The sequence below is a fragment of the Oncorhynchus masou genome, chromosome 32 (genome assembly GCF_036934945.1).
Source record: "Oncorhynchus masou masou isolate Uvic2021 chromosome 32, UVic_Omas_1.1, whole genome shotgun sequence".
NCBI classification, from domain to species: Eukaryota; Metazoa; Chordata; class Actinopteri; order Salmoniformes; family Salmonidae; genus Oncorhynchus; species Oncorhynchus masou.
In genome coordinates this window covers 38576530-38589915 of record NC_088243.1, presented here as the reverse complement: position 1 = coordinate 38589915, position 13386 = coordinate 38576530, and the positions used below count along the sequence as shown (strand labels likewise).

The following is a 13386-nucleotide window of genomic DNA, read 5'->3' as shown; positions in this document are numbered from 1 at the left end:
GAACATTTGAGTGCATCAGCATTATAAGCATTATAAATCTGTTGGCACTCTCTTCCATTATATATATATATATATGAAAGAGAATCAGACATGGCACCGATAGGGTAACTGCGACACACCCACGGAGTGGACCAATAGTAGGAATGTGGGGAGTGGGCTATAGGGAACCTCAGATTCTCATAGTCATGGGAAACACACATGAGAGAAACAGCAGGCGAACATCACCACCAACCTTGGCCTAATCTCAGTTAACCCAGAACTAAAAATGTAGTTTTCCTGTCAGTCCATGAGCGATTAACCTAGGCCTGCATGCCCGATTTTGTAATGGTTAACGTGCAGAGGTGTGTGTGTGTGTGAGAGAGAGAAAGAGAGAGATGATTTGCTGGAGTGAATAGACTATGCTTGTATTCATTTTTTTAGGGAATGGAGCACTTATTTTGGCATGATTGAGATGGGTAATTTAGTAGCCAGGTGGATGAAAACTGAGAAGGGGGCCCATGTATAATACTCCTGCTGTATCTGGGTCATTGGACCAGTGTTTCGCAACACCAGTCTCTAGAGCGCCAATGACTCACCCACACAACCACGGTGCGTTAGCCTATGCTCTCTCAATGCAGCTGTTCAGTCTGTGTGTGTGTGAGTGAACGCGTTCGGCAGTGCGCGCATATATATTCGCCCGACCGACCACATGTTCACCCGAACGTAGAGCATGCGCTTGCCATGCAGAGGCGGCATGGGGATGTTAAATCTTTCTCCGGCTCAGTTGGGGAAGGTGAAAAAAATGAAAGACATACAAACATCATCCCTGCATCTATATTGCTGTACAAACGTCATCCCTGCGTCTATATTGCTGCTGTAGCCTATGTTATGTAATCCATATTGGGGACTCCCCGCCCACACAAGCAATCCGCATACCAAACAGCACATACAGTAGGTATTTGTTGTTTTCACCTCAAGAAAAGGAAAACTCACAACCCCTTATCATTAGTGTAAACGGAGGCAGTGTGGGCTGCATTTAGCCTACTGTGTCAGTCACAGCAAATCTCGCCCGACTCGTTTTGTCAAACGCTGCAATGTCTTGTCGAACGCTGATCAATACTGAGATTATGATGACGTCGCTACATACAAGTAGCAACATTGTTCATGTTGTGGAGGGGTATGATGTGACAATAACAACACTGTAGGCCGAATAAAAATGACATATATTTATAATCAGTAGGCTTGTCTTTCTCCATTCATTCATGTCAAACATCCCCAGCTTCCCTATTGCAGCCTATGACAAGCTAGCACTGAAGCAACGTTAAACGTAGTTATTTGCTTTCTGCAGCATGGCAGAGATGCAACAATGTAACCTGGTTTAGTTACTGTACGTCCATTGTGAGCTCCGCTCCACTCAAGCACGCCCAACTACAGGCCACTGTAAACAAGTGAGATTTGTGGGACGTGTGTCTTGAAAAACAGGGTTTGACCAATGAACGCGGACATCTTTACCACATGGTTAGCTTGTTTACTAGAAGACCTGAAAACCCCGCTGAATATAGAGTTTAAGAAAACCCGGAATTGAATGTCGTGTGTTAATATCAAAACTTGACACCTACAGCTATATTTCCACACTAAAATTGCTTCACCGCCGCTGATTTATCTATCCGATTGAGGCTACATGTAAAGTACACGGTTATTTGCGTCCAAGGGCATTGTATGGTATTTACTTGAGACTGTTTTAGCAGAAGAAAAGCTCCATTCCAATCCTGCCCCTGACTCCATATCGGGTTTGGATATAACCAGCATACAACCCTTTTTCCAGGCACAGAAAATAGCATTTCAAGTTACAGCCGGTTAAAGCGAGCTTGAAGGAAGGGGGTGTGTTAAAAAATTGGCGGAGGTAAGTGCACTGTACCCATTGAAACTTTGGGTTGTTTTTCTCAAAGAAAAGTGCTGTTTATGATGCATTTTTCACCGATGCTTGTCAACGTTCTAGTAGATTTCTTCTGTATTGCATAAGGACTCGATTGTAAGGGTATATGTTTCATTGTAAACATGAACAAAAAAAAAACGTGTTGATCTGATCGCTGCAAAATGTATAGGGGCTCATTTTTATATGACCATGTTGATCAACTGTCGAGTGGCAAAGAATATTAGGAGGACGCAGTCAAAACAGAGTCACTGTTTTTATTTGTGGGCCATCAATCATTCTTCAATGAAGCAATGCTATACGGACGTTTTCTTTCAAAACATAACAGAGTATCAGAATGTAGGCTGGGCTACTGTAAAAGTCATGTTTTGCATCCTAAACTCTCTTGTGCGCAGTGCTCCTTTGTTACAATAACCCTGTTAATGAATTTATTCCTTTTAACTTCCAAGATGATCCTATTATTGTGGAACCTGTAAACATGCAAAAAACATGTATACTAATAAAATAATTATTATGCATTATAGTGAATAAAATATTTACATTAAAAGTGTTGTAGTGAGGATATTGCTGCATTAGGGATAACATGGTGGTATTTTCATGGTATTTATTTGATGTAACGCCATGGTTAGTAAGCTCACCTAGAAGTTGTTTTGGTAAGGGAAATGCACAATGGGCAGTTAGTGCGGGCATGCGTGGTTATACCACTCTTTACCGATAGGGGGTGGACACTCCTTCAGAGTGATGTTTTTGTAAGCACAACGCTTCTTAATGCAATGATGATGACATTGATTGACACCTTGAATTAAAGCTTCCCATTCACCCCCTGGTCAATGTTATTATGCTGCGTTGTTATTATCATGTTATTGCATTAAGTAATAGTAAAGATGTGGAGATATACACTGATGAGAATGATGACGATGATGATGATGACAGTGATAATAAAGCTATTTATTTTATTTAACCTTTATTTAACTAGGCAAGTCAGTTAAGAACACATTCTCATTTACAATGAGGGGCTACCAAAAGGCGAAAGGCCTCCTGCGGGGACAAAAGCCAAACTTTGGGGGGCTCTAAATAATGCTAATTTGCCGATTCCATTTCTTTAAAATGCAGTGTTGAACTGTTACGGTGGTAAATATGAATATAATACAGTACAGTCGCCTACAAGGACATACTCTTCAGAGCAAACTGATTTGAAATAAAAACAATATTACTTTCCTGAAAATAATATTTAGAAACAAATATTTTAATTAAGTAGAGGATTACATTACATTTGCATGCACATGCATAGGTAGTTAAATAAAGGTTAAATAAATCAAAATAAAAGGGGCCTCATCTCATTCAAGGGGATTTGCGCCCCCCTTGCCCCCCTAAGTATCCTTGTGGCGCAGCAGTCTAAGGCACTGCATCTCAGTGCTAGAGGTGTCACTACAGACACCCTGGTTTGATTCCAGGCTGCATTGCAACTGGCCGTGATTGGGAGTCCCGTAGGGTGGCACACAATTGGTCCGGGTTTGGCTGGTGTAGAACATCGTTGTAAATAAGAGTTTGTTCTTAACTGACTTGCATAGTGAAATAATAATAATCACATTCTGGTCAGAATTACAAACACCTTTTAGGATGTGTTTTTTCCCTAGTATTCCTGACAGTATGGGGTGGCAGGTAGCCTAGTGGTTAGAGCATTGGGGCAATAATCCAAAACTTGCTGGATCAAATCCCCAAGCTGACAAGGTAAAAATCTGTTGTTCTGCCCCTGACAGTAGGCTGTCATTGTAAATAAGAATTTGTTTTTAACTGACTTGCCTAGTTAAATAAAATTTGATTTGATTTGATAAAGGTCAAAAAAATAAAGTATGCCGTCTGTAACTGGCGATTGTGGCATGTACAGTAGAGAGCTACTGTAACACAGAAGGCCAATGTTGTGCAATCAAAGGAAATGCTGTTACGATCAGATCAGTTCACTATTACAACAATGAGTCAACCATTACTGGAATCAAGGAGGGGGATGGAGAGAAAAAACCTGACTGTAATTTGAGTTTTTTTTTTTATGGCAGTTACCAACCAGACCTTCAGAGACGTCTCCTTCTCACTCTCATTCTCCTAGTCTCTCAAATGTTTTCTTTCATACAGATTTGGATCTTAATTTGAGCCAATGTGAAATGTGAATTATTATGCGGATTATAATTAATGCACATTTTTGTAGAGGTTGATCAACTTTTCATTCGGTCAAATCGAGTCTGAAATTTCAAAGTGGAAATTACAAACTTTAGAAGCCTTTTAAAAACTAAAATACACTACAAGTTTGCATTTCCTGCAGTGCAGGAAAATTCTCAGCAACAGACCCCTACCCACATGTACATACTGTATTACCTCAATTACCTCAGCTACCTCGTACCCCTGCACATTGACTCAGTACTGGTACTCCTTCTATGTGCAGTTTTATACACTTTTATTTCTTTCATCACATTCCCAGTGGGTCAGAAGTTTACATACACTCAATTAGTATTTGGTAGCATTGCTTTTAAATTGTTTAACTTGGGTCAAATGTTTTGGATAGCCTTCCACGAGATTCCCACAATAAGTTGGGTGAATTTTGACCCATTCTTCCTGACAGAGCTGGTGTAACTGAGTCAGGTTTGTAGGCCTCCTTGCTCGCACACGCTTTTTCAGTTCTTCCCACAAATATTCTACAGGATTGAGGTCAGGGCTTTGTGATGGCCACTCCAATACCTTGACTTTGTTGTCCTTAAGCCATTTTGCCACAACTTTGGAAGTATGCTTGGGGTCATTGTCCATTTGGAAGACTCATTTGCGACCAAGCTTGAACTTCCTGACGGATGCCTTGAGATGTTGCTTCAATATATCCACATAATTTGGAGTGGTTGAAAAACACGTTTTTAATGAGTCCAACCTAAGTGTATGCAAACTTCTGACTGCAACTGTATAGCCTCGTTAATGTTTTTATTGTGTTTGTATTTCCTTTTTATTTTGAAAATATTTGTCTTACTTTTTACCTCTGCATTGTTGGAAGCATTTCACTGTAAAGTCTACACCTGTTGTATTAGGTGCATGTGACCAATACATTTGCTTTGTAATTAGTATCTGTACTACTCAGTCTTCAGCTTCCCTGGTGGCGTTGGTGTTTCTTACACACACACACACACACACACACATACACTCCCCTCCTCTCTCCCCTCCCTGCACTCCACTCCACACTCCCCACCCCAAATCTTTCCCACCTGTAAATTCTTCTTCTGTACTCTGTAGAAAGGATGACTCTCTGTGTCTGTCTTGCTCTCTGGTATTGAGACTTACATCAGTTTCATGATGACATCCAAATAGTGATTTTATTGACTACGTGAGACAGGAAGCGTGATTGGTGGTAGAATGAGTCCTCCGCTTTGCACGGGAATGTTCAGTAATTATTGCGAGAGTATTATTGAAGAATCCCACCTCAACTTATTGGAGACTGTTTGGAAACTGATTGGAGACTTATTAGGGACTTATTGGAGACTGTTTGGAGACTATCATTGGAGCAGTGTCTTGACTTTTAGCCTTTTTCCTAAGTAGGGTAAATACAAAGTATTTTGACATAATCATGTATTTTGAATATGTGCAGGGTAACTTGAATAACATGAAATTCAACAAGTGGAAAGAGTCATTAGTAGTGCACTCTTTTGTAATAACTATGTAATTAATATTCTGTCTGGTTTGAAGAGAATATTTACAGGCTACTGTTACGTAATTGTATGTTAAAACCTAAGGTAGGCCTAAACATTCCATTGGGATGTTGAATTGCAGCTAACTTTAGCTCTGTGTGTAGGTGGTCTGACCAGCAACCAGCCCTTCCTCTCTTTAAATAAGTATCAAGACAAATCTAATGATGAACAACAGTGTCCGAAATAGAAGGGCTCTAAAATAGGTCATCATGGGACATTTTTGTGTTCTAATTAGTGTTGTCACAATACCGGAATTTTGACATCGATACAATGTTTAGTATCACAATACTCGATACCAAAACGATACCACGACAATCTTTGGGCATCTTTTGCATTGAAGTAGCCTCTTTTATCAAAATGTGCACTGTCTCTTTAACCAGTAATGACTTCATTTGCTGATATTCTTTGGGAGAGATGTGAGAGAGAGACCAAATAAGTGAATGACTAATGCTTTTGGTGGCAATCGTCTTTGAAATAAGCATATTTAGCATTATGGTTTGCACATTTTTTTAAGTGCTGAGAAAAGTCCTAAAATAATATTTCAGCCTATCAAATACTATTTTTAAGAAATGTATCATTTTTGTATAGTTATGTGATTCACAACCAAACAGTGGTGGAAAAGTACTAAATGTTCATACTTGAGTCAAAGTAAAGATATCTTAATAGAAAATGACTCAAGTAAAAGTGAAAGTCACCCAGTAAAATACTACTTGAGTAAAAGTCTAAAAGTACTTGGTTTTAAATATACTTATGTATCAAAAGTAAATGGAATTGCTAAAAAATGTACTTAAGTATCAAATGTGAAAGTAAAAGTACAAACCATTTCAAATTCCTTATATTAAACAATGTTTTTTAAAATTTATTGGCAGATAGCCAGGGGGCACACTCCAACGCTCAGACATAATTTACAAACAAATCATTTGTGTTTAGTGAGTCCGCCAGATCAGAGGCAGTAGGGATGACCAGGGATGTTCTCTTGACAAGTGTGTGAATTGGATCATTTTCCTGTCAAAATGCAACAAAAACTTTTGGGTGTCAGGGAAAATGTATGGAGTAAAAAGTACATTATTTTCTTTAGGAATGTAGTGAAGTAAAAGTTTTCTACATTTCTATTATACAACCAATGTTTATTTTGTCTCGGAAACAGGAGCGGAGAAATATGATTTCTTTCTTTCAGGATCGCTTGAGAAAATGGGAATGTGCGTGTAATGTGTTATCTCTGACACTATATCAGCAGACAGTATTTGAACCACATAAAATGTGCACCCAAGATGAATGGAAGCCTTATCAGAAATGTGTTTTGTCCTTTTCTCAGCTTTTCATTTCCTCATTTCCGTTTTCCACTGTTTTGTGGAGTTTTTGTGTTTTCTCCCTGGTCCCTAAACGAAACAGACAACTTTACCAGTGTTAACTAGATTACTAATGCATTCATTCTGTCAATGTAAGATATTATTCTTTATTTAGTCTTCTGGGGCAACAAATGATGACAGAAGAGAAGCTGCATTTATCAAACTATAGTTGACAAACAAATGGCCTACCAAATGTTCGAAATTATAATATGGCCTAGCAAATGTCGGAAATTATCCGAATTATTACCCGAATAATAACGGGATATGGATGTGAATGTAAACCTGGTCACTGTAAAGTGAACATTTCTACATGCTGTGTCGCATTATTCTATTAGTCTGCAATTCAGGGCGTTTCTGTGTGTGGGCCTTCCCTCAAGCATCCCATTGGTTCCTTCATAAATTCCCCCGCGAGCATCCCATTGGTTCCTGCATGATCGCCCCCCCCCCTCCTCTTTGGAATGTGTCCTTCACATTCAACAGTGTCCTTTGCTCCTGCCTGCTGAACACCTTCCCTCACCTTCGTTCACAGAACAGTGGGAATACTGTATCCGACAAGCAGGGGCAAAGGACATTGTCTACCTGTCGACTCCGCCTTCCGCCAGCTACTCTAGTGCACAGCAGGCGGGGGTGACACCATGTGCTAGCTAGCTTGCTAGTTAGCTAGTTAGCGACACCATGTGCTAGCTAAATAGCTAGTTTACTAGTTAGTGACAGCATGTGCTAGCTAGCTTGCACACAGTGTCTCCCCTGCCTCCCGCATTTGTGTCCCGGAGTCCTCCTAGGACTAGCTAGCTAGCACACTGTGTCCTTCGCTCCCATTTGCCGAACACCTGCCCTCATTGTTGTTAACAGAACTGCAGTGCCCAACAGCCAGGTGCGAAGAACAACAGGCAGGTGCAGGTGGTGCGAAGAACACCGGGCGCATTGAAGCAGATCACTTTTGTCAAGATGTTGACCAATGTTGGTCACCACCTTTCAAATGTGTTGCATTATGGGTATAACATTTTTCTGACTTGCAACTACATGTCGACTGCATTAACTTTACAAAAATCATGTGATCAAAGGTCATACAGTTTTTTATGAAGTCGCCTTCAAGTCACTGTAGTTGCTTCTCACCAATTACACCATGCAACCATCACCTGCATTGTGGGAGGCACTATTTGTCAACCAATCATTAGGGTGTTTTTGTTTGACCCACACGAACGTGGCCAAAGACATGACTGTGAAACAGCAAACAACTTTGCCACGATTCTAAAGCTACAGGGGATAGGCTACAAATGAAAGTGATATTTGATATCTAACCAATTAATTGTACACACACGCTATGTTTTCATTTTGTGAGTGTGGAATATGGGGTGTATATTTAGTTTATTTCTACATGTATAAAGAAAAACTTTTATAAGCAATAGCATCTATGTTGACACTGCCATGTTGAGTTGATCCGAGCCTTGCTGTTTGAAAAGCACTACAGCTTTCAACTCGGCTATCGCAGATGCACCTCCCTGACATCATTCGCCAACTTTTGTCTACAGTCGGCTTCATTAGGCTTACCGCTCAAACACACCCACTGTCTACTGGTGTTGCCCCTGCTTCCCTTTAGCTATTCCGGTACACAGCAGGCGAGAAGCGGGAGTTACACCGTGTGCTAGCGAACTAGCTAGCTTGCTCGCCACCTCCCACCTGCTGTGTAGCAGAGTCTTACGTAGGACTAGCTAGCACACAGTGTCCTTTGCTTCAGCCTTCCGAACACCTGCTCTTGCCGTCAACAGTTCCCGACGGGCAGGGGCGAAGGTCGCTACTGGGAAACACTCTTTTCACGCCACTTCGATACTGAAGTTACTTTTTTGTAGCAGGTTAGGAGAACTTACGCATCAGGTTAGGATAATTAACGTAGCAGGTTAGGAAACTGTGGTTAAGGTTAGGAAAGGGGTTACGGTTAGCGAAAATGCTCTCCTAACCTGCCACTAAAATCACTTTGTATCAAAGTAGCGTGAAAAGACTATGTCCCTTATGATACCTACTGTACTGGAGCGCCCCCACGCCCCACCTGTCCCAGCTTAAAAATTTACCAATACAAGTATCAAGAGGTGTTCCTGCAGATGCGAGAATGACCACATGCAGGAACGCCCCGAATTTCTCCCTTCTCCAAGACTGTTAACTTCTGTGCAGCATGAGTGTGGTGCTAGCACAATGCAGCCCAGACTCCCAGTGCAGGCTAGCAGTGAGTGAGTGGAGCTAACATAAGGCAACTCAGACTCCCAGTGCAGGCTAGCAGTGAGTGAGTGGAGCTAACATGATGCAGATCAGACTCCCAGTGCAGGCTAGCAGTGAGTGAGTGGAGCTAACATAAGGCAACTCAGACTCCCAGTGCAGGCTAGCAGTGAGTAAGTGGAGCTAACATGATGCAGCTCAGACTCCCAGTGCAGGCTAGCAGTGAGTGAGTGGAGCTAACATGATGCAGCTCAGACTCCCAGTGCAGGCTAGCAGTGAGTAAGTGGAGCTAACATGAGGCAGCTCAGACTCCCAGTGCAGGCTAGCAGTGAGTAAGTGGAGCAGGCAGGGTGAGCTATGATAAGGTGTTGGCTGCACTGATATAGACAGGCTTGATCCATGAGACACATTTGACAGAAATACCTAAAGTAACAAATATTCTAGTACCGAACCGTTTTTCGTGTTCTAGTTTCGGAAAAAGTACAGAAATTTCAGTATACCGTGCAACACTAGTTGTAGCTTTATTAGCTTGAGCCATCTAATCCCAAGCCTCTACACATACAGTATATAGTCAGAGGGCGGTGTAAAAAAGGGGTAGCTTCTACCCACTGATTTGGGGTCAAATTTGTTTTTATCCCTCTAATGGTCAAGGATAGGGTTGGCGGATATGGTAATCTTATCCAAGATCAGGAGCAATTTCAACCAAGAGCTTTTAAGGAGAGGAGGACGGGAGAGGGGTACATTGTGGTCTGAGACGGGTGTTCAAAAATGTAACCAAAAATGCCTTCCCCGCACATTTAAACAATCCATCAAGGCTCATGGCATCAACACATGCTTCTGGACAGATATGACTATGTCAATGAAGGCAACTTTATAGGGCTTTGAAGTGTGAAATACAATAGGAAATGGAGCACAAAGATTTTCTCTGTTATATAATGTATTGAAAGCAGATGGTCAATTTCTAAGGGCTGGATTCAATTCGCATCGCAGAAGTATCGCGGAAGACGTTTTCTCCAATCTTGTTTCTTCTCTTTCAGCTGTACCTCTCTCTCACTCCGTCCTATTCTACGACCAGTCTTTGCCATTGTTCCAGAGAACCAAACCTCAATAGATCTTCTGAGTCTACAGACAAAGTGTTACTCCCAACCATGTTACCCAAGACTCGTCTGGGGAAGCGTTCCCCCCTAGGGGCATTGCTGTGTACCTCCTGCCCCTCCATGGAGAGCACACTGGCGACAGGGGCCCACGGGGACCCTGAGGGGGGTGTGGGGAGCCCAACTATGGGACCACCAGGGCCCCAGCATCTCAGCAGGTTCAACTACAAACTACACCCTGGACAGAAGGTGAGGGAGAGGGGAGACAGGGAGCGGTGGGGAGAGAAGGGGGATGGAGGGAGAGAGGGTGAGAAGGGAGAGTGGGAAAGGGATGAGGGTAGAGGAGAGAAGGGGCTAGATCGACAGAGTGTAGGTGAGAGAAGAGAGGGAGGGAGGGAGAAAAAGTGGAATGCACTGTTCTTATGTAACTTTTCATAACTACTACAGATGTAGGATCTTCATTTGAGCCAATTTAAGAATCCTGCAGCAACAGGAAACCACTTTAGTTAATGGACATTTTTGAAAGGGTTGATACATTTTTCGTAAGGGAAAATCATGTCTGAAATTTCAAAGTGGAAACTACAAAATTCAGAAGCCTAAACCTCAAATACACTACACGTTTTCAATTTCCTGCATTGCAGGAAAGTTCTCCTGCAACAGGGTGATCTGTATCTATCCCCATGTGGTCTCAGCCTTCTGTTTTCTGCTTGAGAGAAAAACAGCCAATGTGTCTGTCTGTCACTGTCTGTTCCCATTTATCTTTCCCTCGTTTTCAGTGTTGATGTAAATCAGTATCTCTTGGCCTTTATCCCATCTCTTCTCATCTACAGTATTTCACTCCTCTCTCAGGTGAACAGGCTGGGCAGCAGTCCACTGTCATTCTGTCACTGTCACTCTGCCTTTGTCCACTGGGCTGTTTGATGGCCACAGTGGCACGATTACCTCAAGGCATCGCTTTCTCTCTTTCTTTTATGTCGGTCTCTCTTTTTCTTTCTCTCTATGTCTTTCGCACCACTCTCCCCCTAGCTTGACACTAACTCTGACTTGTTGTTTTTGACTTGTCGTTGTACTTCTCTATCCCTCTCTCTCTCTCTCTCTCTCTCTCTCTCTCTCTCTCTCTCGCTCCCTCCCACTCCCTCCCTCCCTCCCTGATTTAACATGTCACTGTCTCTAAACCCTCCCTCCCTCCACAGGTGTATGTGTTGTGTGGAGGGCGTGAGTGCACAGGGGTGGTGGAGCAACACAACCATGTGGATAATGAGGTGGCCATCCTGCTGCCTGCTCTGGGACAGCATGTCCTGAGGAAACTACAGGACGTCTGGACCTCCCCCACCGTCCCTCCTCATCCTCCTGCTGCAACACAGAGCACAAGCAAACCATACCAAGTGTCCTCCTGCATCGATGTTCCCAATGTGCCCAGGAGGTAAGGGTAGTGTAATGTAGTGTATGGAGGTAAGGTTAGTGTAATGTAGTGTGGGGAGGTAAGGGTAGTCTAATGTAGTGTGGGGAGGTAAGGGTAGGGTAATGTAGTGTGTGGAGGTAAGGGTAGTGTAATGTAGTGTGTGGAGGTAAGGATAGTGTAATGTAGGGAGGGAAGGGTAGTATAATGTAGTGTGTGGAGGTAAGGGTAGTGTAATGTAGTGTGGGGAGGTAAGGATAGTGTAATGTAGGGAGGTAAGGGTAGTATAATGTAGTGTGTGGAGGTAAGGGTAGTGTAATGTAGTGTGTGGAGGTAAGGGTAGTGTAATGTAGTCTGTGGAGGTAAGGTTAGTGTAATGTAGTGTGTGGAGGTAAGGGTAGTGTAATGTAGTGTGTGGAGGTAAGGGTAGTGTAATGTAGTGTGTGGAGGTAAGGGTAGTGTAATGTAGTGTGGGGAGGTAAGGGTAGTATAATGTAGTGTGGGGAGGTAAGGGTAGTGTAATGTAGTGTGGGGAGGTAAGGGTAGTGTAATGTAGTGTGTGGAGGTAAGGGTAGTGTAATGTAGTGTGGGAGGTAAGGGTAGTGTAATGTAGTGTGTGGAGGTAAGGGTAGTATAATGTAGTGTGGGAGGTAAGGGTAGTGTAATGTAGTGTGTGGAGGTAAGGGTAGTGTAATGTAGTGTGGGAGGTAAGGGTAGTGTAATGTAGTGTGGGAGGTAAGGGTAGTGTAATGTAGTGTGGGGAGGTAAGGGTAGTGTAATGTAGTGTGGGAGGTAAGGGTAGTGTAATGTAGTGTGTGGAGGTAAGGGTAGTGTAATGTAGTGTGTGGAGGTAAGGGTAGTGTAATGTAGTGTGGGGAGGTAAGGGTAGTGTAATGTAGTGTGTGGAGGTAAGGGTAGTGTAATGTAGTGTGGGAGGTAAGGGTAGCGTAACACAGTGTGTGGAGGTAAGGGTAGTGTAATGTGTGGAGGTAGGGTAGTGTAATGTGGGGAGGTAAGGGTAGTATAATGTAGTGTGGGAGGTAAGGGTAGTGTAATGTAGTGTGGGGAGGTAAGGGTAGTGTAATGTGTGGAGGTAGGGTAGTGTAATGTGGGGAGGTAAGGGTAGTGTAATGTAGTGTGGGAGGTAAGGGTAGTGTAATGTAGTGTGGGAGGTAAGGGTAGTGTAATGTAGTGTGGGGAGGTAAGGGTAGTGTAATGTAGTGTGGGGAGGTAAGGATAGTGTAATGTGTGGAGGTAGGGTAGTGTAATGTGGGGAGGTAAGGATAGTGTAATGTGTGGCGGTAGGGTAGTGTAATGTGGGGAGGTAGGGTAGTGTAATGTAGTGTGGGAGGTAAGGGTAGTATAATGTAGTGTGGGGGGTAAGGGTAGTGTAATGTAGTGTGGGGAGGTAAGGGTAGTGTAATGTAGTGTGGGAGGTAAGGGTAGTATAATGTAGTGTGGGGAGGTAAGGGTAGTGTAATGTAGTGTGGGAGGTAAGGGTAGTATGGGGAGGTAAGAGTAGTGTAATGTAGTGTGGGGAGGTAAGGGTAGTATAACGTAGTGTGGGGAGGTAAGGGTAGTGTAATGTAGTGTGGGGAGGTAAGGGTAGTGTAATGTAGTGTGGGGAGGTAAGGGTAGTATAATGTAGTGTGGGGAGGTAAGGGTAGTATAATGTAGTGTGGGGAGGTAAGAATAGTGTAAT

General features: G+C 42.8%; 1 protein-coding gene across 1 annotated transcript in view; it reads left to right on the top strand.

Annotated features, from left to right (window-relative positions):
* The first annotated feature begins 1521 nt into the window (after positions 1-1521).
* Positions 1522-13386, top strand: part of LOC135526045 (zinc finger protein 395-like) — a 28241-nt gene continuing 16376 nt past the window's right edge. The window contains exons 1-3 of the mRNA XM_064954079.1: positions 1522-1882; positions 10229-10534; positions 11479-11708. Of these exons, the coding sequence (XP_064810151.1) occupies positions 10340-10534; positions 11479-11708 (425 nt within the window). The 5' untranslated portion in view covers positions 1522-1882; positions 10229-10339. The remainder of the gene's footprint in view (positions 1883-10228; positions 10535-11478; positions 11709-13386) is intronic.